Genomic DNA, 25,722 nt, shown 5'->3' with positions numbered 1-25,722 from the left:
CCACAATGTCATCATCGGGAGTGTAACTTCTATATTCATCTCTTCTGTCTCAGACACAACTCGGCCTCCCAAGAAAGACGAGGAGAACGGAAAGAACTACTACTTTGTTTCTCACGAGCAGATGATGCAGGACATCAGCAACAACGACTACCTGGAGTATGGCAGCCACGAGGATGCCATGTATGGAACCAGGCTGGAGACTATCAGGCAGATCCATGCCCAGGGCATGATCTCCATCCTAGACGTCGAGCCACAGGCGAGTCATCTCGGCTCGGACATTTTCTTGCTACAACCAGAAGCCCCCCAAAATTAGCCATCTCCTCTAGAAGCCAAGTATAAGTTCAAGTGAAAGTACCCTTATGTTGGAACTTGCAGTAATTCACATAGGAGGTCTGGGCAGTATAAAAAACCTCTCCACTGATAGAACAGTCTCATGTGCCACTTTGTGAACTACACAGTTTAAGATTTTCTTTCCTCATCAGGCGCTAAAGATCCTCAGGACAGCTGAGTTTGCTCCATACGTCGTCTTCATCGCGGCTCCCACCATCACCCCCGGCATGACTGAGGTACGGTCTTCTCTGTTATACTTGCTCTTCCCGTCTTGAGCAGTTATGTTTCGCTGCACGCACTAACCGAGTTCATACTAATGGCACAGTTACGCCGGCTTTCTAGTCTGAATTACGATGGTGTGTTGTTGAAGGAAAACAGATGAGAGCATCATTACATATGTAAATCAAGAGGGTGCTGCTTTAGCGTAATTGCTGTTAGGGGTCAAAGGACCACACACTGAATTCAAACTGGACAGCCCAGCCTAAAAGAGCATCCTAATTTCCATTTCTGTCGTCCTGTGCGTTCCTCTCACTGCACGTGCTCAGTTTGCTTTAAGCATGTTTGTGTTTCCTTTGGCATGCCTATTTTCACGTGCACTCAAGGTCCCAAAGTGGTGCAGGAAACTGCCTGTAAGTACAAATTAAATGGTGCGAGTTCACTTGTTGTTTGGAGACTGTAGAAAAGCATCTGTGCCCCTCTGTGTTTGTTTAAATAGCAGCAGTCTAGCTTCGTTCACTACTCTACCTTTTGATTCCTTCTAATTCCTCTAATCCCTCCAATAATCCCTTTGTTTGGGTGCCTTTTCATTTGTGATGCAACTTCACGCCTTGTTATTTCATCAGGCTTCCACCTCTCTCTTCCATTTTCCCTTCCTCATATTCAGAACTGTTACTGGGGTAAATAGTTATATAGTTATAGTGAACAGGGCAAGGGCCTGAGCCCTAACACTGAGCTGAGCTCCATTACAAATGAGGCTACATCTTTATTCTTATAGATATTAACTCCATCATTTCCTAATATATAAGACTTATTTAAAAGACAACTAATTAGTTCAATTTAACTCCTAGAAATACTGCAGTTATTTAAGAGCCATCTTTTAATTAGATGATTGGGTCATATATTCAGACTCAGTTCTTCCTTTTTCCAGTTCAAACTATTACAAAAGCCACATCCTGGGACTCTTATCTTACCTGCTTTGTGTAATATTAACACATCATTAAATAATTGAAGCAGAAAATGTGGGTGCAACATTATCTAAAACCTTGACGGTCAGTTTAAGAACACGTGCAGAGTTCAGCGTTTTCGAAGCACATCACCTCTGTACTTCAGCCAAAGCCGGGCACTGATGTCACTCTCTCTCCCCCCCTCACTCCACCAGGACGAATCTCTTCAGCGGCTACAGAAGGAGTCTGAGATGCTGCAGCAAACCTACGCTCACTACTTTGACCAGACCATCATCAACAACGAGATCGACGACACCATCCGCCTACTGGAGGAGGCCGTGGACCTGGTGTCCACCACTCCTCAGTGGGTTCCCGTCTCCTGGGTCTACTGACATACACTCAACGGCAACTCGCTCATTGCCCTCGACGATCCATCTCCGATTCAACGTGGAATCTAAACTCTGAATCACATCTCTCATCAGAATCGCATTTCTGTAGATAAACTGTTATTGAAGAAGAGAGAAACGAAGAAACTAATGACTGATGTCTCATTACCGAGACTTCTTCATCCTCCTCCTCGCCCCTTTTCTCAACAGCCTGAAAGGCATATTGTTGTGTAAATATATACATATATATATATAAATGACTAAAAAACTAAGTGAATATGGTTCTGTCCTAATATAGTTGAATGGTGGGGAGTGGTGGGGCAGTGTAGTAGATATTTTGTACTTTTTCTTTTGTAATTGATGATGGATGGTAATATTGGAAAGACAATAGCAAGCATGACCATAAAGCAGTCTTATGGGGTTGCCTGTGTGCGTGTTGACCTTTTAATGCACTCCTTGTGGTACTCCGTTCTCCCCTCTAATCTCCTCGGCTCCTGTGACAAGCAGGCCGAACTCTGAAGCACATTAGAAGCTGCTATAGTGGCGACAACCGACTCCCTCAGCTCCACGTCCAAGTTAGAGTGACACGAAAAGCACGGGAAACTTGGCATTTTCTTTCTCCCTCAGCTCTTATTTATTTCACCGGCCCTCTGTGCCTTTCAGTTTGTTGAACGAGCACACTTGCACCCCTCTATGTCGTCTCTCCCCGTGTTGCTGTAGCCTGACGTCCTATGCTTCCTTCCCCAGCCTTCGATGGTCTTTGTTTACATCTCAGTTTGCACAAAATGGACAATGAAGAAAACGCGTGCTGCATTCTCTCATCTCGGTTTTCACGACGTCTCGCCTACTCTTCTCTGGCTGTCTTTACTCTGCTCCCTTGTACACAAAATGCGAATCGGTGGACCTGGAAGTTCGTTTTTGAGACATTACCAGCTATGAAAAAAAATAAAGAAATAAAAGCACTGACATTCACCACTAAACACGGCTCCTGAAGTGGAAGCAAAAACAACAACGGTAAAAAAAAATAAAAGGAAAAACTGCCTTATCAGAGCCTTGGGGAAGAAGTGGCTAACACCTATGCACACCCCTGCTTTCTGCCAGGCAGACCGGCGCCACGACAACCATTTCTTCTCTCCTAACACTCAGTGAGCCATGCTTGTTGAAATGTTTGTGTGGAAGGACAGGGCTTCACGTAGGTGGGATCGGTCCAATCGTAGAGCCACCATTTTTGGAACTGTTAACTGTTGTCTTCAAAAATATTTAAAAAAATAAAGGAGAATTCTTGTTTTTCTGGGGGAAGAGAAGATTAAAATTTTGTGTGTAAATGTTTCAATGGTGCGTACGTCATGAGTGAATTACCAAGAGCCAGTGTATATTAACCCTTAAAAGAAGCTCAGTATGTGACATAACCTCATGCTTTACCACAAGTGGCACAACACACACATGTATGGCACATCAGTTGAAGGCTCGAGGAGTGGAAAACAATAATAATATAATAGTAATAATAAAAAAAGTCAATATTTCAAGCTGTGGTTTGGCTGCCGTTGTGCCACTTTGAGTAAAGTGTCTTCATTTCAAGTCCTGTGTAAATTACCTCTGCAAATGAGAAAAGCAGCTCTTCTGTATGAAATGTTGTTCTTTTTTGTTATTTCATTTTTAAAAAAAATATATTTCCTTTTACGTGTTTAAAGTAAACCGCAGCGTCTTGCGTCTTATTTCGGATGTGAAAGTGAGCGTGGGTGCAGGTTGCTGTGTGGGTGTACTTAGATTTTGTTTTTTTAATCAAAATTTTTAACTTAACTTTTTTTAAAGGAGAGCAAAACAAATAATTAGAGGATAAATATATAATAGACCAAAGTGCTTTTAAAAAATTACTCAAATTAATATCCAATAAAAAAATATTCAAAATAAAATGTAGGCTCAAATTTGCTTTTTCTGTATTTACATTTGTTGTACAATATAAATAACTATTAATATGCTTTCTTCTTACATTTTATTATTTTCAAGTCATATTTTATATATTCTTTATCTCATCAATTTTTTAAACATTTATTCACTACTTCTTTATGCAAATGAGTGGGTTTGCATTTGAAGTGCCATAAAATAAAGTTTGTTAATAAGCTTTCAGATTGGAAGTGTTAGACTGAAATTCATGAGCAACAAAATTCAACAATTCCGAGCTGTAAACGTGAAATTATCAAATGTATGAAAATCCAAAAGAAATCAAATCTAACTTACACTAATCCTGCTCACACATATGAAATAGTAAATCATTAAATATAATTTACAGCTCGACTGAGGCTGAGATGAGCCGACGCTCTGTTACATTTCTTCGGTTGGGTGACATTCAAGGGACAAAAATAAACACGGTGAAAGGGAAAGAAAAAAAAATTAACTTAAAAATAATAAATCAATATGACATAACTTACAGAATTCATGTGAGATATTCACATGTTGACAGTTATTTACGGTTACAGCAGCAGCATAAAGACTCAAAGTGAAAATAGCATCATTACACTTAAAAGAACCACACTCCCACACTGAAGGCCGTAAAACAAAGTAGTGCAAAATTTTTAATTAAATAAAAAATTAAGTTAGTAAAAAATAAAACTAAAAATTCTAGTGAACTGTAGTGAAAATGGGATCAATAAATAACATGCACACTAAATCTAAGAAATGCAGCAAGTTACATTGTAATTTTTATGCATTCAGTGACATATTAATATATTCAGGCTTTAAAAGACACAAATCTACACTTTATAATATTTTCCTTGTGGGCATAACATTAACCAAAGAGTTATTAAAAATGAATCTTTCCACGTCTGTATTGATTAACAGCTCAGTTTTCAAGGGGAGAAAAACGCCTGGTCAATAACAGCAGACCGCACGGCCTCAGAGGTGACAGATGTAACAGATACTGAACATGCGAGGTCATTAAAACCTCATTTCATCCGATTCAGCTGCTTCAGCAGATCAGATAAAAATGTTCTCTGCTCTAGTTTCAAATCATGTCTGATCTAGAAATGTCATGTTGTGGTTAGCTTAAGCATATTGCGGCTTACAGTGTTACCATTGTGTTTGTTATATGAACAAATGACATGTTCTAATCTATCAGTGCTACTGAGAAACAACCTCTCAAAGTACTGTGCGCTCAACTTCTTTGAACAGCTGCTCCATCAGAATATTTCAGTTTCACACACACGCAGCGATTAAAAAAAAAAATTCCTGAGTTCACATCGAGTTCAGGATAATGAATATCAAAGCAGCGACGGAGCTTTGGTCATGAAGGACATGCTGAGTGTCTACCTGCAGGCTACAGCCTCAATCCACCGCGAGATGAAAGATTGTGCATAAATATGAACTGTGCAGCAAGGGAGGCTTCAACAGTGTGGTTAAAACAGGACAGGAAGCAAAAGCTCATGTCAAAGCACTGCAACGCCACAAGCTGCAGAAAAATAAACCAATCATAGCCTCAGTTCGCCCCAAAATTGCAAGTAAACATTAAAGAAATTGCAGCTCCATCTTTGTCCAACTTTGAACCACAGAAATAGTCTTTCTCTAAGCCTTAGGTTTATCCAGCCAGTTTAATAAGAAGTTAAAATACTGACCATTTCTTTGCAGATTTCTGAAAAGCCCAAAGTTACAAGTCAAAGAGCGACAAGAGTGACACTGTGCCTGTCTGTCTGCCTTCAGTCTAAGGCTGACCTTTATCAGTACTGTGAGACACTGAGCTGATGATGAATTTCTCCCCCCCTAAGTCACAGACACACAGATGGAAGAACTTGTGCTAAATGGACTGGGGGAATTTGCCTCCTCTGCTCTTTCTCCTCCACAGAGAACGTTTACTGCAATGGCATTTTTTGCTTGCTTACGAAATAGCTGATTTGAGCCGACAACGCAGGAAATCCTGTGCTATGATGAGGTTAGCAGCCGCCACCTGGCACTAGTTTAGATTTAAGATATTTTCAGGCACCTTTACAAAGCAGAAGCAGGTATCACATTTCTCGGCACGACGTAGACGAGCTGCAGATAAAACCCATCAAATCATTTTCATTTTGCTCAAAAACATGTTTTTGGGTTTTTTTGCTGTTGTTGCCATTATTATTACTACAGTTACTAACATTATTATGAATATCAGGGTGCTCCAACTGCTCTAATAAATCAAGTATTTCAAATTCTTATAATTAGAGGAAATCAAAAGACTTTTCAAAATGTCTAATTTTTTAAATCACCTTGTACGGTTTCTCGGCTGATAGCATCAGAGCAACACAATGCAATGATTTGCTTCTGAATAAAAGAAACGCCACAGCGTCTGTTTACAGCACCTCGAATTCTGGCTGGTAACACAATAACTGAACAGACCGACCAGTTCTGGTGTTTCACAAAGAGGCGCAGCATTAATGTTGCAGGGGGTCTTCTCACACGAAGACAAAAGTGAAACAAAGGGAGAACTGCGTGCTCTCTGACTCAAGGCTTGTCGACATTGGAACTTGTTAAAGTGCGATGCTGAAAAGTTGTGTAAGGCCCTGATGATGAATGAAATTCTTCACAAACAACCCTGAGAAACAGAAAAAGGATCATTAGAAACAAGTTTGATGAAAGGCGTCAGCGACCTTCAGAATTCTGCATAATATTCATCCCACTTAACATCCCTCAATGACCTTTGTATAATCAACACTGTGTTCTTGGTTTGAATTCAGACGTATGTTTGCTGCTACACTTTGTTACTATAGAAACAGATTCTCGCACAAGGAGAAATGTCTGGCCTTGTCAGGTAATTACACACTGAGGGCAGCTTTCCTTTTATGCCTCCATCAGCCTGCTGTTTCAAACCCTCACAGCTGAGGAAATGGAATCAAACTCTAATGGCTGCACGCCTCCGCCCAAAAACACCTGATCAGATTAGACTCAGCTTCGGAAAACGGCAGCATCCTTCACGCAGTGATGGACAGACAATTTAGCCGCACGACTTCCATCAAAACAAACTCCAAAAACATCATATTTATTCTGTTTTGGCTTAAGTTGAGTACAGAATTTCTTTTATTACCTGCAGGGCTGCAGACTGTCAGACTCAAAGAACTAGCTGTTTGGCTTTATGCGTTTCAGTCTCGCTATGAATAAAACTTCACGCGTCCTTCAAGAAGCAAACCAGGCAACCTGACAGCTACTGTGAGAGGCCTCAGGACACTTACTCTAAGCCTTTTCTGCATTAATTCTCTAATAATATAAAAACTGCATGTACAGAATCGCCGGCTCATCTCATAAAAACTGCTTGAAAGGTTTGCAGATTTTTCTTCAAAGTAAAAGCAAAAAATAAAACAACTTAAAAAAAAAAAAAAAAGTTTAAGTAAACAGCCTTCACTTATGCCGTGTCCGTCACTTCCGTGTCTGCTCCGCAGATTGTAAACAAGCTGAATTAAGCCAGCCAGCACTCTGTCACCTTCTGCGGTGAAAACTTTCCCGAACATTCCACCACAAAGTCCTAAATGTCAGGACCTTTCAAGCGAGAGATCATCACTGATTTTAGAGCTCAAGTCAAACTGAAAGACAAACACAAAGAGCCTGACGCAGATTCTGACTCATTTCAGTCAGTCACTTGCTCAGATGTGCCAAATTCCCTGTCTTTATCAGAAGTGTGTAGTATTTCTGAATTTGTAGCAAGATCTTACAGCTAACCACAAAGCAGACCCGGCGCAGACATCGAGTACACCCTGTGGTACGAGGTGGTTATTTACATGTTTTGGTTTTGCTGTATTCTGTCCTCTAAGGCCATCTGCAGGTCTTTGCATAGACAAACGGAGCTTAATATGCAGCATGGTACACTCATTCAAAAACAAATTAAGCCTCAGAGAGTGAGCAGGATACATTAACCTTAAAACACTGAATGCACAACACACAGCGTCGTGTTTGGACCGTTACAAATAAGCACATGTGAGCTTCAGATCAATTGCTGCCAGAGGCCCCTGCTTAGTGTTTTATGTGAACCCATTTCACTCCTACAAATGGGCTTCAACTCAGTCTTCCATCAAGCCAGCTACATGCAGCCACAGTGAGGCTGAAACTTGGACTTGCTTTCAAAATAAAAGCTTCATTTTTCTGCTTTCCTAATACTAAAATTATAAAAATGGCACGTGAGTGTCCAAGTTTACCAAGTTGCTTTATTATATTTGTTGAACATTTTAAAAGTTGCATGCATCTTCTACACGCAGCAAAAAGGAAAACTGCAGTTAGTTTTAACTCGTGTTTTCAAAGTCCGTTCTCGTGTCAGTGACAGTAAAAGTGTAGAAGTGATGTCGTCTTTCGTGTTTTCACTGACAGACGATGCTTTTTGTACCTGAGCCTTTTTTTCTGGGGAGGCCTGCTGTTTGTCAAAGCAATGTTTTTCTTCAGTCTGATTTCATGACAAATCATATTTACACATATTTATCCTGCAGTGACCACACAACAACAATGTACAGTGCATGATAGAACAAACCATCCATACCATAAAACAGTCACTAACCACTTGTCTCCTTTCTAATTTTCCTCCTCCAAGGGTCAACTGTCACCTTCACACCATGTTTATCTGTACATACTCTTTTCCCCAGGGTCCAGGGTTTAACCTAAACCTCAGATAAATAGACTCTGCTTGTATTAAATAAACTCCACTGCATATCAGTGCCATTTATGACATGTGGAAATGACACATCTTCACAGTCAGACTAAACTGAATGTGGTGATTTACACAAAACTATTCTAACCCCTGTTACAGCATAAAACTATTGAACTGAGTCTATTTTGATTAACACTAATAGAAAATTGTGCTCAATTATCTTATTTAGTGTTCATACGTGTGAATCATTTCACATTATTATGAAAACCTCAGCTGTCACTTGGAAACTCAGCTAAAGCATCCAAGAAAATGCTGCAAAGTAAAACTTAATGTATTTTATCCCTGATTTCTTTATGAATAAACCATCTTTCTGCATCGTGTCTTTATTCCCTCCAAGATCTGAGAACGTTTTTGAATTGGTTAGAGCCCAAACAACATTAGCCATTTGCTGATACACTTGTTGATATGCTGATGAATGAAAACTTAAAGCAGTGACTGGAGAAACACTCTTCAACCATATCATGAGTGTTTTACATCATTTTACCACCAGAGGGCACTGTGCAACATCTCTGTAGGCAACAGGTCTTTGCTCCAATCAGCTGGCTGTTGTTTCCAGCATCAGGAAGATTATAAACCACTTGGCCTGACAATAGAACATCATCATTTTTAAATTGCACTCATTATTTTAGCAGTGACTCATAAATGATGCCTGAAAAACCCCACCATTCTGTCCAATTTATTAGCAGATTATAATGTGCAGATTATTACAGACTCGGGACTGAAGCCTATAAAATCAAAAAGCATAAGGAGAAACCATTTCCCCCATTCCAATGTTTATTTTCTTTCTTTAAAGTAAGCGTTACTGTTGATGTAGCTATTCATTTGTCTGCTATCATTTTGTCGTCATTTTAATTTGAAAACTGCTAACCGGAAGTATGTTTTTGGTATAGTTTTTTTGGGGGGGGGTGTTGTGCTCCAAGTCTATAAAAAAGATGATACTCGCCATGAAGAGCTCATAATCAGCGTGGGGCGACATGTCGTGTTGTGAGTGTAAAGTCACGCAGGACACGGGGCAGGGCAGCATCCTCTATAGCATCCTCAACAGAGACGCTCTGTGCCCGCAGGCGCGCGAGGACACGACCGCTGCGCACCGGTGTTGCTCCTGCGCGTCCATGAGGAAGCTGGTGGCCATTCGGGCTCCACAGTCCGTGATCAGAGCAGCCTGCGAGGTGCTTCTCAAAACTTTCAGGTTCGTGAAAAACGTGCCGTGTTTTCGGGGTTTGCCAGCCGATGACCAGCTCCGACTCGTGCGCAACAGCTGGGCGCCCCTGCTGCTCTTGGGCTTGGTGCAGGACTCCGTGGACTTCGACACCGTGGAGACGCAGAAGCCCAGTCTGTTACACGAGATTCTGACGCACGACGCGGGCCGACGAGAGCGCACTGCCGGCGCCGCTCAACACCCTGGGGTGCCTCTCTGTGATGTGCAGAGTATCCAGATGTTTCTGGTGAAGTGCCGAGGACTCACTATCACCGTCAAAGAACACGCGTTTCTGAAAGGAGCGATACTGTTCACCCCGGGTAAGATTACACCCGCACTCAGGCACGAGTGACCCACACGGCTTTGTGTCATAACCCTGCTCTGATAAATATACAGGGTTGAACTAGACCTAAATCTTCCTCTTACTACAAGACACACACACACACACACACACACACACACACACACACACACACACACACACACACACACACACACACCTCTAACAGCATTACACACCAACGCATTTATACAGCTGTGGGTTCAGGGTGATTATTTAAACAGCCCAACATGTCTCCCTGTCTGTGTCCGCCTTGTTAAAGTGCCTGAGCTGGAGTGTCAGGAGTACATCCACGCGCTTCAGAGGGAGGCTGAGCGCGCGCTTTATGAGCACGTGAGGAACCGGGGGAACGCGAGCCGGTCCGGCAAGCTTCGCGTGGTCCTGAGCACCCTGCGCGCCGTGGACCCGGACGCGGTGGCGGGACTGTTCCTGAGACCGCTGACTGGGACTAGCAGCATCGACGAACACGTGCTTGCTATGTTTTGTGAGAGGTAAACAGTGGGACTGAATAACAGACGCATTTCATGCAACCATGTTATAGACTGCTACACTTTCACCGTCAGAACGTCTAATGCACTGCTCTGCTGCACATCATGATTTTTATGTTTGTGTGTGGACACTGAGGACAACAGCACATACAGTGACCTTAATAAATGACAGTGATTACCTTCTAGGATCTCCTCGTTGTTTTTGCTTGCTACATTAGGAGGCAGTATTATTCAGACAGGAGCAAACAAATCTCCTAATGGTTCTAAAGAGACTCCACAATGAGACAGCAGACACCCTCAGTAAGAACATACTGCAGTCAAGCTTTTCCCTCCACCTTCAGCTTGACATACACATCAAAAACATCCAGGTCAGACCCTAAAAATCATCTGCGGCTTGAAATCAGTGATATTAAAGCATTCATGAAAATCAGATCCAACGAGAGAGAGAAACAACTAACGACAGCAGACAAACACTGCTCTGCCACAGCTGACAGTTCACTCCACCTCAAGGTGGTTTTCTGAATTGCTTCCTGTTCCTTGAGAACACCAACATGATGGCTCCCAAATGTTCCTATTTTAATTTCATTTCGGAAAAATCTTCATGCAGATCTGTCAGTATCTTTTTAGAGTAACTGAAAGAGGCAGCCTAATCACATAACTGTTTTTAGAACATATAGCTGCTTCACTCACTGCTTCAGACACAAAGTTACAGCAAAAGGATAGGATCAATGTTTCTATCCTCCAAGTCTGGCATGTAGCCCACTGAATTGTGTTAAGTTATTTTCTTGGAATGAAAAAAAAACAACTGAATATTAGGGCTGTGCGATATGACCAAAATCTCATATCCCGATATAAGACATCTATCGTCCGATAACGATATAAATCACAAAAATGTAACATTTTCTGTAAATTCTATGAATCTCGGGCAGCTCGACTTGCGGGAAGTGTTTCCAGCTGCGCGTCATGTAGCTGGAGTCGAGTGTTTTAACTGATGCATGAAACTATACATTTTTAGACATAAGTTGTTAAGGCCGCCATTTTCTTTGTGAGTATTTATTACACGCCTGTTCTAACGTTTGAGTCTAAAGTTTATTTTTTAGCACCTGGCGGCTCTTTTTTTAGTTCTCATCCGTAAATAATCTGCTCTTTCACGTGATTCAGTTTATTTTGAAAAGTCTCAACAGGATCTTGAGCTTTATTGTGAAAGTTTTATGTGGAACATAAACAAGCGGACGCGCGATGGTGTTACCGTCGTCGTTGTTGCTAACCACAACCCAACACATAAAAACAGGCGCTTGTCCGTCTGTGGTTATATTACATATAAGAGAAAGAGAGAACTTTAAGAAATTAATATAGCCACTACAGTGACCATCAAAACGATGAAAAAAATATTGCCGTAAACAGTTTATTTTGCGACACCACGAAACAAACGATAGCGTAAAATGAAACAATATATATCGTTATATCGAACGGCCCTACTGAATATGCTACTATACTAAATGAAAAAAAAAATTTCTAAAAAATACACGACCATCACACCATTTTTTTTAATGCCCTGTAGCACATTTAAACAACAGAAGTGCTTTTATATTCCAGGTCTCCAAAACACATCCAGTTTCAAAATAAAAGCTGAAATGTGCATTTTATTGTGGAAAGTAAAAATGACAGTGATTTAGTAGTTATTAAAATGTGTTTGGAGTTTGCAATTGATGACGATTCATGTCATAAATCGTGATCGTCCCTACAAGCTGCATTTATAAGTTAGTAATATTCGTATCGGCATCAGTAATACTGGCCCTATATTTACTTGGTATCAGACCTATAGCATCATTTACAGTATTGAACAGCACTAATAATCACCCATGACTTTCTGACATAAATATTTCACTATTTAAAGATTGTCTACGTAAACCAAAGTGTATCTATAATTAGAATTACAGAGTTTTTCCCAAACTCATGAACTCCTTTTATCATATCCGAATTCACACATACGCGGCCCATCATCAACAAAAGGTACGGGTGTCAATTAAAACAGCTGTCAGCTTAGAAAGTAACACACCGGTGGTTTGGGCTCCATCTCTCTCCTCCGACAGCTTTGGTAAACACGTCTCCGCTCAGCGAGAAGCCGCTTGATGCCTCGTTTTTATTAATAGGAACCGGCGCCGAGCGGCTTCTCGTCTCCCTCCTGCTCCCAGGTGTCACGGGATGCTGCTACCTGAGAAAAAACCCAGCTGGAATTAAAGCGCACATAATGATGCTGCAGATTCTCCCTCCTGAGGCACTGCACACTCTGTGTTCATAATGTGAATTAACATTTCCTGTTGAATCATCTCCCCCGGTGCGCACTTAATTCCCATTTTTGCCTCAGCTGGAAGATGAGTTCTGTGTTATTTCAAATCCCAGGACTGGGTGTGATTATGACACGACGATCTGTACTGAACCAGCCGGCTACCGTGTCACATTGTAAAACTGGAGGGGGGGAAGGTTATCGATCCAACTTGATGTGATAGCTTAAGCTGGCTACGATGCATAGAAGTTTCCTAATGGGCTATTTTTGGGGCTGTAGCTAGCAGTTATTTTCATTGTGGATTCATCTCACAGTCAGAGCCACTCGTCACCATATCCAGGGATCAAAGAAAAAAAAACTTTGATGTTTAGGACGATAACTTGACTGATAGCCGATGCCGATACTTGCACATTTTTCTAAAGCTTATTTTTGTTGGCATTTATTCCTATTTTTGTGGCCTATAAACCAAAGCTCTTCATCACGACACTGTCAAATCTCCAAGGGCAGATAAATATTGGCCACGGGATTGGTAATCCGCTGATCAGTAAGCCTGATATTAGCTGATAGTGATATATCATTCAACCCCTAGCTGAAAATTCTGTTTTGAGATAAACTTCAGAAAGGGGCTTTTAAAAACTTTTTCTTTTTTTTGGTTAGAGAGCAAGATGTCAAAATATTGGCTTGACCTTGTCCAGGTATTGGCAACTCCAAAAAAAGTAAGAGCCAGGCTCTTGCGGTTAAATGAATACAGTTTGAGTTACACAAGATGCAGACAGTCCTTAGAAAAACACATCTGTATATCTGCACTTTATGAAACTAAAGAGCCTCTTGAACTACTCCCCCTTATTTTGACCACAGTGATCGTTCGACATTTCAGGGAGTTCATGACTAGAAGCTTTTCAATCTTCAAGGCTGCCGGCTCTGCATTATTAAGAGTCAGGTATCAAAGTCTACAAGCTACCAACTTCACATTTCAGCTCCCACGACAATGAGCGTATGCTGAGCACGCGCTTCTGAGTGTGTTCTCCCGGGTCTTTTCTTTCCTTCAGATACATCCTTTCAAGGCAGCAATAGACATTTTAAGCCTGGCCCTGAGTATCAGCACCACATTGTTCCAAGCATTTGCATCGACAGCCTTTTCTCCTCTCAGCTACCGAGTCTAACACCGACTAAGCTCGCCTGAGATCACTGCGCTCTCCTTTCGATGCACGATCTCACACCAGAAACAACACAGCCTGTGGGCGTCAGCGTTAAGCCTCAGAAAAACAAACCACTGTCACAGATAATAAGCCGACGCATGTGGACTCCACACAGATTAGACTTTCCTGACACACGTAACTTACAAATCAATGATCTGATCGAGGGAAACTCAGAAATTAGTGTGATATTAATCAAATCTACAAATCCATCTCGTGAAACTTATTAAATACAGATGCATATCTTATCGTGGTTTTAGGAGCTCGCTGAACATCTTTTGTTTTTGGAAGAAAAGACAGGTTTATGTAAAAAGTTAGCTGTAGAAGTCCTAGTGGTTCTGATAATATAGTATCACATTTTTTAAGGTCCTAAGAAGACAATATAAAGAATACATGAATACACAGTACATCCTACAGTACGACAGCCGGGGCAAGGAATAAAATACATGGACGCACTGAATGTGTCCAAACTGCTGATTATCTAGATTCCAACAGAGGTCCTTCTTCTTAGGCACACCAACGTTTTCAGTGATGAACTACAGTGCGCCCTCAAAAGGAGTACATCAGAAGCACAGCTAAGGTTGAGCAAGCACGTTAGAGAGGCGAGGCTGTGATGTGTAGCAGAGGAACAAAAGGATGCTGAATGTAGTGAAGGAGGACACGCAGAGGGTTGCAGATGATTCACTGTGTTGACAGTAGTGGTCCTTTAGTAGATCCTTAGAGTTTTGCATATTTCAATGTGCATCATGTTTCTATTCAGTTTGTCAACTATGTAACCTTCTGCATTTTTAAGCTTTTTTCCAAAATTATTATGCTGTCACAGTTTGTTCTCACTGGTTTCCTGCAGAGAACTTTACGGCCGGGGGGTGTATACATCTCAGTGCTTTCCATAATTTAAATGTCAGAGTGAAAAAACTAAAAAAAACTGCTGTTTCTTTTTGTTTGTTTTTTAAATATGTGTAAGTTAAACTGGCAAAGTGGCAACCTGCTGATAATACTATACATAACCAGCTGTGTTAATTCAGTTTATTTGTTTGCCAAAATATGGTTTTGAGTCTGAATAACAGTGCTACATAACTGCAGAGCAGCCTCTCTGCTCTCCGTTTCCAAACTTCGACTAACTTCAAATAAAAACAAAAAGAGATATTAGAAGCTCAAATACCTGCTGCCATCCGCCATTTGTCAGCTCATAGAAGACAGCAACCCTGACGCTCTTCTCCTGATTACGTAAGTTCGTCTTTAACACGCTTAACGGAGCTTAATGCGCATAATTAGCATAATGATTGTTAGCTTCTTTCTACCGTGATTTAAATTAAAAATAATAATAAAAAAGTTATACGTTGTTTTTTGTAGTTTTATTTATTTCATATTTATTTATTTTTAGTTTGGTATTTTTTTTTCTAAAATATTTGGTTCATTTTCAGGTGCTTCCCTGTTTAGATTATATTTTCTTAAATCCAATGACCCCCCCCCCCCCAAAAAAAAAAACGTAATTATTTTAATTTTTTATTTATTTAAATATATGTATGGTCTACTTCCATGCTGTCACATTATCTGATTTTAGCTTTGCTCACAAAGTATCATCTGTCTTAATTCATGCTTTAATTCAGGTAATTTGATGCAGCACAAATAAAGCTGACGCAGCCCATCCTTCGTGATGAATTGACCCGGTGCCGGGTCTGTTATGCGGATCATCCCCATAATAAAAATCATTTCTCGTTTGGGACAAATTAAAAGGGCGTTTCCCCCCCCCCCCCCCCTCGCATGTAACCGCAGTAGTTTATCTAACAGCAGCGCGCTGCCTCACAGGGAAATGTGCAGCCCTCCATTCACCACAATTATAGCTTCCAAACGGCGAAAAGATTTCAGCTGGAGCAATTTACTGAAGATGTGTGCGATTTTTATCATGACTCAATGATCTAACCCATCACTCCACTTTTCCCTCATAATGGCTCAAATTGGTTCCTTTGCTCCCGGCATGCCTTGCGAGGATGGGTCTCTGCTAAGGGTGCAGAGCGACAAACCACCAGCAGATGGCAGCGTTTCACTTTGAATGTCCTAAGGTGGCCGCTTTGCTGCCTGCAGCTGCTAATTGTGAAACAGATGGATAGAAATTGGCTCAAAATCAGTGCAACATTTGTATTTATATATATATGTATATATATTTATGATTCTTATAAGTGGGCATGGTTTCACATACTATTTCTGCTGCCTTCCTTTAAGACATGAAAACAACAGCTTCCTTTGATAAGCCAGCCGCATCCAGAGCTGATTGATACCCAGCACTCACCTCGCAGCGCAGACATCCACACTGCTGCAAAAGTAATAAATAATTAAAGAAAGAGCCACTGTTGCAGGAAGCAGCAGTGAACTGAAGCCATCAGTGATCCATGACTGGCATCCTACACACACACACACACACACACACACACACACACACACACACACACACACACACACACACACACACACACACGCCATCCTGAACCATGGTGAGTTCAGTATGACTCCAAAACTGGGTTAACAGCTGCCTGTATGTACTCTCCCAATGCTTTCAGCTCCGTCTCTCTCTCTCAAACACACAACTGGCCCGGTTCTTCAAGTGGAAGGTATGTCACACAGGGCACAGAGCACCAAGCTCGGAGTAACAAGGCCCTGTGGGACACGAGGGGGGGTTGGTATACCTGCCAGAGTGAGTAATACTCTTCACCAGGGTGTGTGTGTGTGGAGAGGAGGAAACAAAACATCTGTGCATGAACAGTATGTACATGATCTGCTCTCTATCCCGACCATGTTTTGTTCAGGGATCCTGTTATTGCTGTGACACTGTAACGAAGTGAAAATGATTTTATTTGTGCTTGTGTTTGGGGGTGTGAGGCCCCCCCACCCCCTTTTTTTCCCACAGACACACACCATATGGCAACATGTCAGCTCGGATAAAAACATCTGGCGCCTTTCGGTGTTCACATATGCACAGATGATTAGAGTGTGGTTCAATGCTATAGACGTGAAGGCCACGGGGAACGTATTATTTCTCTAGTTTGGCACCAGCTCCGTGTGCGTGTGTCTGTGTGAGTCTGTGTGTGTGAGTCTGTGTGTGTGAGTGCATGACGCAGGATGCAGGATGCAGCTGGCTCCACACGGGGGGGAAAAAGGCACTGACTCATCCAGTCCAGCTACTCTCACCTTCTTCTTCTCCATCTTCTCCAGCTTTTCTTTTCCATTCTGGGAAAAAAAGAAGTTCACACAGCCGATCTGTCAGAGAAAAAGATTCGATTCAACCATCAATCCTGAAAGTGGTTGTGTTTAAGGCTGGAGATTGATGTGTTTCGATGATTTAGGCGCACACTGATGTCATTTCAGTTTTTTTTTAAATGTTAAGTGATGTTGTGCTTTAGGTTAAAGTCAGACAAAGGTTTCCGCCTCCACACAGAACTGTGGTGGGATTTAGCAGCAGAGCTAAGACGCCTGCGTTTTAGAGACACGGGAGACGGTGAGTGGTGTCACGAAACAGCACAAGGTGCAGCAGCACCATCTGAAAACATCTGTGGTTCAATTTCGGGCATCTGCTTTAATCACTGAAGTCGATTGGACGAGACATAACCCAACCCTCTAGGTCCCCAGTGTCTGTCATTCTCTCTCTCGCATGTTGAACATAACAGCAGACAGTCTGGTTCCAGTCCTGTGCAAAAGATTTGAACAACCACTTAATTCTTTATATTTTGCCAGGCTTGCTTTGTACATTGGCTGCTTTTTCACTTGTTTCACTGCATCATTTTCGAGGGATTTGTTTTAAGTTTTGGTTCACTGATCAATCATTCAAACACAACAACAACACCTAAGTCGAGGGATGAACCAGTGTTGTCTATACTTAACAGATAATTTAGCAAAGAACACTTTGCTTCTAGCAGCTTGTCAAAAACACGTTATTTGTTCTAATTTCTTTAGTTGAATTTATGAAAAATATCAAGGATAAAACAGTCTGACAAACATAAAATGGTATTTTTGCACTATTAAGATGAATCCCAAAGAGCTATTAACTGAAAACCTTTCACATCTCAGCAGGGTGTGCAGCGTGTCCTTAAAAAATACGAGGGAGCTTGACAAAAAAAGAAGTGGCAGATGGACAGTATCTGAAAGTCAAGTCCTTAAGAAATAAAGCACAGGACCCGAGAGATTTAATTCTGATTCATCTGCTGTTCATTGAAGTCTCATCAAAAATATTCTCAGTGCAAGGGTCAAAAATCCATTCTTAATGAAGGCAAACAGGGAGAAAAGGCTGAGGTATTCCAGATTATTCCAGAAATTGAGTGAATTTATTAGGTCTGGTGGAGTGATGAACCCTAATGTGGTTCAGGTCAGGATAGAGTATCTGCAGCCCTCTGTAACACACGGTGGAGGCTGTGCCATGGTTTGTGGCTGCATTTCAGCCAGTGGTGTTGGAGACCCACAATGCAATTCCACCTGGACAGCACCTCAACAGCTTCATTTTTCAGCATTATTGCAAACGGTACCTGAGTAGAAAAGCACCTAGTGTTACATTATCAGTCATGGATTGGCCTCTGCAGAGCTCGGACCTCAACATTACTGAAGCAGTGTGGGATCATGTTGACAGAGAACAGAAGAAAAGGCAGAGCTTTGAATGTCCTTCAGGAAGTCTGGAGAACTATTCCTGAAGACTCCTTAAAGACATGACAAGTGTGACTGTGCTGGAGAATAAATGTCATTGTTAGGTATTTTAGTACCATGGTAGCATTTACTGGATATTGTTTTATAGTGACATTATGCAGGAAAACTCTGTCATTCAATAAGGCCCTTTTGTTTTAGTTATTTTTCTCTTTGACCCAAGAATTGATGTGTGAGAATCACAGGCTGGTACAAGGTTGAAATACCACAGAGATCACTCCCTCAGCTACATTAGTTTCTTAATCTTTTAGACGCCTGTTGAAGGCCAAATGGTTTGTTTCAGATTTCACTAATGTAAGAACTCTTCGTTTTGTGCCTTGAAAATATGTCGCTGAGATAATCACAATTGTAGCTGAACTAATAAACTACACAAAGGATGCTTCTTCACCCAAGGGCAGGAAGACGCTGCCTTATCTTGGTCTGTACTGGTTTAAACTGATAATCTGCTGTCTCATGAATTTTACCCTCTATATAAACTGTTGTACTTGTGAATAAAGTTGAGTCACTTTGGGAAGACAATCTAAAGCAGTCTCTGTTTTCTTGTTCTCCCAAGCTGCTCCCGAGCTGCTCGTACTAACACGCTGAATGGCATGCTTGAATATTACTTGAGAATATATTTGACTGTGTTACAGACTAAGGGACATTCTCTGCTGATAGGTGAAGGTACATTCTCTGCTGATAGACGTCCACGCCTCGGAGGAAGCCGATCCACGGAGTAGGCCCTGGAAACAGTTTCCTTCAGTCATCATACCAAATATTGACTTTCAGGCTCATTAAATCTGTACAGTTATTTTTATACACTGTATTTCCATATACATTTTCAGATATTTCAACAAATCACTGTTTTCCTAACAAGAAATGTAAATTGCACCAAAGAGCTGGTTGGTTAAATATCCTGTCTGAATGAGCCTGACATTTGCGCCTCCTTCACATAATGCTCTGAGGAGTAAATGCTCCACTTGCGCTATAACAGCTTTAGAGTGCTCCAGAGGTGCTAGCTTCCTACTCCGACAGAAGCTGGAGATATTCCTAATAAATAACAGCTCAACTTCACTATAACATAAGTCTTTCTATTTCATTTGGCTTACAACTGCTCAACCCGAACCAGCTTCTTTTCATTGAAGACGAGTAGCCGGGGCTGAGTAACGCTGTCTGGCAGAATCTTCGTGATTCTCCCCCCGCCCCATGTGCTTTTGGGTTTTTCTCCTTCTCTCCTCCGCTGTTGCTTTGATCACAGCAAACAAGTAAATGGCTGCACTACGGGCACAACGCTCTGAGGCAGAGGAGAGTGGGAGAAGAAGAATAAAATAGTGTCTGCCTGCCTCGAAGCATGCCGAAAGACAAAGCATCCAGTTTTCTTAGAGACATTAAATGTGACAGTTTCACTGAGCAAACTTGCTTGTAGTTTCCAGTGGACTAATTCCCACTGGAAAAAAAGATCCACTTACATAAATGAAGCTGCACCTTTGAATCGTTCCTACAAACAGCCTGACACAGTGACATATATTATTCTCGCTGCAAAAATCGCACTTTGAGTCGAAACAAAAATCCTGAGACGTGTTCAAAAGGTGCTTGATAAATGCGTCTAGTACTTGAGCAGCAAATCCATTTCCTGCTCTGCGTGTCTGCTGCCAAAAGTGCATTAAGGTCAAACAACAATCAGGCTGTGGAGGGGGGATTAAAGTGTTCCTCAATGCAGTGACTTGATTTAGTCTTATTCTAAAATGAGGCCGGTTCTGATTCAGTCTCTGAGTGGAATAAGGAGACTTATTGATTGTTGTTTCAAGGTTTTACGGCAGACGCGAGAGTTATGGCGGTCGGGGCCGTTATCGGCTCTCTGCCAAGAAAAGGGATCCGGGCGCCGTCAGCAAACTATGCCGGCGCTCCATAAACAAAGTGAGCTGGGTGGCATTTTTCTCTTTCTTTCTTCTTTCAGCAAACAAAACCCACTCTGCACACACAGCATACACAACAACTGAGAAGTAACATTACCATAAATGTGGTTTTATTAATAATAACAGTATCTCTTTTAATGAACATTGCAGATACATAATAGAAAATAAATCAGAAAACAGGAAAGACGTCGTCTCACGAGTCGTGAAAGTGCCTGGAATAATTCTGTGCTATATATTGTCGTTGTTATTCATCACCGTTTGTCACCGTGTCACTCGTCAAAACCACGCCAGCCACCAGAAAAGCTCCCAATTCGTCGTTGTGAAACAATAGTGCGTATCACCCCCCCCCCGCTAAGAAAAAGTTTGCATTCCCACGGCTTCCCAAAAGCTGGAGCGCTGAGCATCGGACTCCAGTCGAACTCTCTCTTGGATTGGACGCGTAGCATTTCTACTTTGAGAGGCGTTGTGAATAATGACCACCGGTTTTCATGAATATGGCTAGATTGTCTTCATCTTAATCGTGTTATTGTCTTGATCATATTTACACAATGCCACATCAAAGAGCACAATACACTCTAATCCGTGTTACTTTTGGCAGGAGGGACAGGTTGAGTGGATAAAAGCAGGCCTGGCTCTCAATGATTTGTAGGGTGACTGAAAAAAAAAAAAAAAAAAAAAGAGTCAAAATGCAAAATTCTCAGCTTACAGAAAAAATCCAGGAATCATCTGAAATATAGTTTTTGAAAATAGATGGCGGGGGTGGGGGGGCAGAACACAAATGTAATTTATTGTTTAAAGATTCATAACATTGCATATTTTATGGCACTAAGTTAAACATCTATGAGATGCTGCAGGTATTTTAGTATGAGGTTAGTTTGTGTGTGTGCGTGTGTTTTTTTTTTAAAGAGATCAAATATTATGGCACAGCTGCAGGAGGAGTAAGTGCACAGGCTGCCTTCATGGGTCTGAGTCACAGGCTGCATATAGAAGATGGACAAAGCCTTTGCGTCTCAAACGTAAGTGCCAGTGCAGAAAAGCATTCCTGCTAATGGCCAGGTGGAGACGACTCCTCTGGCTGTGAAAAGAACTCAGGAAAAAATGACCGTACCTGTCGCATGAGCTGCACTCTCAGGAAACCTTTATGGTCTCGATCGCTGTGTCAAGATGATTAAATGGAATGTGGGTGAAAAAGTGCCAAATTACAACAACAGTCATCTCAAGGCGCTTTTTACTGCGAGGTGCAGACCCAAATTTGGGAGAAACCCCCCGGAAAATGGAAAGCTTCCTGTCGCCTCTCGTGAGCACACACTCGGTGACGGTGGGAAGGAAAAACTCCCTTTTAACAGGAAGAAACCTCTGGCAGTGTGAGCGTTCACGTTCCTCAGTTTCAGATCCATCGCTGGCTTGACTTGCAAAGGTTCGCAACATCAAAATACCGACATTTCAAATCTTACTATGCGAGAACAGATCTGAACTGCATGACACTGTACCAGTTTCGTGACTGAGAATGGTAGGCTTTAGCTTGCTTTGATCTAATGTAGCATCTCTACTGTAGTTATATATAAACTGAGACTGAATTAGCATTTTTTAAAATAAATTCTTGTCACTGTTAAGCATTAATTATATCGTTTGGAAGGGATTGATTCTAAAAGGCTATTGGTTTTCAGGTGGTTATTGGTCATTAGCTCAAAAAATATAATCCTCTAAATGTTACTTTCATACTAAGAACTACACATCTCATAAGTTAGCACGTTTCTGCACGGTATCTTCCGACTCATTTTGAAATGAAAGGCTTACCGCCGCTGCCCTCTGAGTGAGATGTGCAAGGCCTGTTTTTATTTATCAGAGAGCGCGCCTCAACTCACTTCCACTGACATGGTGGACGGCAAACGAATAACAGCTGTCATCTGAGAGCAAATGAATAAGTGAGATTAGCCCTGGACAGCCTTGTTTGGTCCTACAGAGGAAAGCAGGTGGACTTAATGCTTCAGGTGACCGTGGATGTCATGGCTTGCCTCCTCCGTCCGCGCTGACATCATCGATAGCTACTTCCACTGTGAAGCGCCGAGATGAGATCGACAGATGTAACGTAACAAGTCTGCCGCGCTGCTGTGAGCGGTGCGTTTGAAATGCCGAAACTCCCCTCTCCCCCCCTTTGTAACGACGAAAACACAAACGTCTTCTGTTTTTTAATATAAGGGTAAGACATTTAGTGAACGACCTATTGATTTTCGTGAGCTATGCAGTTCCACGTAAACGTTTTTCTTATTTTTTTTCTTTTACTAGATATTTCCCCAACTCCTTCTGTCAGAAATGTCATAACTTCTCTAAGCAAATATCCCTCAGTTACAAAAATAGACTTTTCTTTTTTCATAAAATAATACACATAATTACTTCGCAGTGATATAATCTTTTTGTTAAGGTAAATAGCAAGGCTGTTTTAAAAGTAAATATTGTGAGAGAAACAGAGATGTGAAGCCTAGCACCATATTCCTCAACCCCCCCCCCCCTCCCCCTCCCCACAACCACCCACCCACCTGCACAGGTACGACTCCTCCGAAAGCATTCGATGAATTAGGGGAAACCCACTACCCCCCACCCTCCCCATGTGTTTTCTGGACTCCAAGTTTTGCATATTCTGGTTGAGGCCAGATTCTCAACCCTGAAACTCAAATCCAAATCTTACTCGTCTCCCGAAGGCTGTGACTTGTATTCCCAACCCCATTAAAAATAAAAAGAATTAACGCCCCAAAAAAAAACTTTAGAAACTACACCAGCAAAACAAATGAAAAAAATAAAGGTAACAACGGTTTAACCGACACGTCTCACAGGCCTTCACTGCTTCACTTTTTGTACAAACTGAAAGAAAAGAATAAAAAACATAAAATAATAAAAATGAGTCCCAAAGAAAGAAGAAACAAGTCCCAAAACACTGTTGCTACAAAGAATTAGAAAAACGTATGTACAGGACCCTGTATTCCTCGACTCTCGGGGTAAATGATCATAGGTGTTGGCTTGTGTTACGTGAGTGTTTATACAGGCATACAAAAAAAGTTCTCCTTGCTTCTTCTTCTTCTTTTTTTGTTGATGTTCAGTTTCAATAAAAGCTCGAATTGGACAAAAAACAAACAAACAAACAAACAAAAAAGAAAACATTGCCACCACCTTCTCCAGCAGTTTGAAGCCCCTCCCCTCCTTCGGTTGTTTCCTGGTGCAAAATTCAACAGCAGCAAGTAGCTTAGTGCCATTTAGGTTCACCTGGCTCCTTTCAGGGTCTGAGTGCCAGTGGTTAGTCCTCCCTGTGACAGACATCATAAAGATCCACAGTCTACCCCGCCCGGCGCTGTCACCATATAACGCTAGATATACTGGTCTCTCTGGGAAGCAGCGGCAGCATGGCGTTGTTGCCGTGGGCCTCCTCCAGGCTCTGCTGCCGGGGTGACTTGGACTGCGGCCGCTGTCCGTTGATGAGCGTCATGGGGATGTTGCAGTAGGTGTGCTGGTTGCCTAGCGAGGACAGCGGCGGGAGCGTGCCGCCTTGTGGCAGGTCGTAGTCGTAGCTACGGTAATAGTGTTTCTGCCTCATCTGGGTGTGGCAAGAGTTGTGAAAGGTCGAGCGTAAGTCCGGGTGCGCCGTCGCCATGGCGGTGGAGGTGGCCGCCGCCATGGAGATGGCCGAGACGGTCTGGAGCTCCCCGAAGGGGCCCTGCTCGCTGACGTCCAGCACCTGCTCGTGGGAGATGCTCAGGGGCTCCATGCGCTTGAAGGGCATTTCATACAGCAGCTGCTTCCAGAACTTGGAGGTGAGCTTGTTGCTGGACGGTCCGCGCCACTTGATGACCGTGAGCATCTTGATGGTGTGTTTGAGGGCCTCCACTTCCTGGTAGTTCATGATGCCGCGCAGCTCGGCACACTCGATCAGGATTACTTTGATCTCGCCGGTCACCAGCATGTTGCGCAGCCGCGTCTCCAGCTCAAAGATGCTCCACCCCCTCCGCACCACATAGCTGGGGGTCATGACGATGATGAGCCGCTTGCTCTGGTCCACGCAACGCGCTACGTCCTCGATGTAGGCTGGATTCACAGACAGAGAGACAGAAAAGTATATCTTTTGATGAATCAGCACGATCATATATAGACATTATTTGTTTCTGTTAGCCAGAGACTGTATATAAAAGATGAATGTAACCTCCTGCTCTAAAAACTGAAGCCTGTGCACAAGTCATCTGCAAACTCATCAGCTAGTCTAGAGCTTTTGGTTTTTGGTGCTTACAGTGTAGCAGATAATGGCTCATTCTTCTACTTTATGCAACAGGCATAATTTATAAATGCAAGTAAATATAAATGATTTAAAGACCTGAGTTATTTTCAAATTCTAGCCTTTCATTTCTAGATTCCATCTCAACAAAACTGTTCTATTTTCCACACAGACCTCAAATCTTTGCTAAAACATGATTGGTCAATAGAACGCGGCCTGCATGTGGACAACTGGAAATGAGGATACCTCTGACACTAAAAATCTCATTCCTTGCCTACAGATTATATACATTCATACACTGTTCAGTTTAAGGAACATTTTGAAATCAAATTAGATCTCAGTCAACCTACAGAGGGCAGAATTCAAAGACAGCTTGAAAATGAAAGGGAAAAAATTATCCCTAAGTCTAGTACACAAAATTGTACTCAGTAGTTTTTATGACACCCATGTGCTTGAATGCATGGCTGACAACACTGGGGCATGCACCCTAATGAGACCAAACAGTGTCCTGGGGATCTCCTCTCAGATCTGGACCAGGGCATCACTAAACTCCTGGACAGTCTGAGGTACAAACTAGTAGCGTGGGATGGACCAAAACATAGGCTACGTTCACACTGCAGGCGAAAGTGCATCAAATCCAACTTTTTTGACCCTATGCGATCCATATCCGATCATGGTATGACAGTGTGAACGGCACAAATCCGATATTTTCAAATCCGATCTGGTACTGAATCTGATACATATCCGATGTTTCAGAAAGCAACTGCTGTTTGAACGGTCAGGTCGCATTAAATCCGTCTTTTACGTCACCGACACAAGACAGACGCCAATTATCAGCTCCGG

The 25,722-nt window shown here is 42.1% G+C and overlaps 3 protein-coding genes across 17 annotated transcripts in view; 2 read left to right on the top strand and 1 right to left on the bottom strand.

Moving 5' to 3' along the window:
- The window catches only part of LOC146681680 (peripheral plasma membrane protein CASK-like), a 52,505-nt gene extending 48,931 nt beyond the window's left edge, over positions 1–3,574 (top strand). For all 13 annotated transcript variants that reach the window (XM_085449559.1, XM_085449562.1, XM_085449558.1 and 10 more), the window contains 3 exons: positions 54–256; positions 483–566; positions 1,709–3,574. In XM_085449559.1, the coding sequence (XP_085305685.1) occupies positions 54–256; positions 483–566; positions 1,709–1,885 (464 nt within the window). In that variant the 3' untranslated portion in view covers positions 1,886–3,574. The remainder of the gene's footprint in view (positions 1–53; positions 257–482; positions 567–1,708) is intronic.
- A 5,890-nt stretch (positions 3,575–9,464) lies between these two features.
- On the top strand, positions 9,465–10,742 carry LOC146681679 (nuclear receptor subfamily 0 group B member 1-like). The gene is made up of 2 exons (XM_085448096.1): positions 9,465–10,049; positions 10,332–10,742. Exons 1-2 carry the CDS (start codon positions 9,506–9,508, stop codon positions 10,562–10,564), a joined length of 777 nt encoding a protein of 258 aa, XP_085304222.1. The 5' UTR covers positions 9,465–9,505; the 3' UTR covers positions 10,565–10,742.
- A 9,967-nt stretch (positions 10,743–20,709) lies between these two features.
- LOC146681677 (interleukin-1 receptor accessory protein-like 1-B) overlaps positions 20,710–25,722 on the bottom strand; it is a 347,610-nt gene continuing 342,597 nt past the window's right edge. For 2 of the 3 annotated variants that reach the window (XM_085448562.1, XM_085448563.1), the window contains one exon: positions 23,374–24,695. In XM_085448562.1, coding sequence (XP_085304688.1) covers positions 23,968–24,695 — 728 coding nt within the window. In that variant the 3' untranslated portion in view covers positions 23,374–23,967. Of the gene's footprint in view, positions 21,276–23,373; positions 24,696–25,722 lie in introns of those variants that run through there. The other variant, XR_014918021.1, reaches the window with a different exon arrangement.

Source organism: Copadichromis virginalis, linkage group LG23 (assembly GCF_057382275.1).
Source record: "Copadichromis virginalis isolate Kocher_CV1m ecotype Utaka linkage group LG23, C_Virginalis_male_GT1.1, whole genome shotgun sequence".
Taxonomy (NCBI): Eukaryota; Metazoa; Chordata; class Actinopteri; order Cichliformes; family Cichlidae; genus Copadichromis; species Copadichromis virginalis.
The sequence above is the reverse complement of the archived record's forward strand: the minus strand, read 5'-3'. Positions and strand labels throughout refer to the sequence as shown.

Bases quoted from the DNA above. Each gene is read 5' to 3' on its own strand.
- LOC146681679 (XM_085448096.1), top strand. From the start codon at position 9,506: ATGTCGTGTTGTGAGTGTAAAGTCACGCAGGACACGGGGCAGGGCAGC. The intron at 10,050-10,331 runs GTAAGATTACAC...GCCTTGTTAAAG, and splicing joins AGCGATACTGTTCACCCCGG to TGCCTGAGCTGGAGTGTCAG.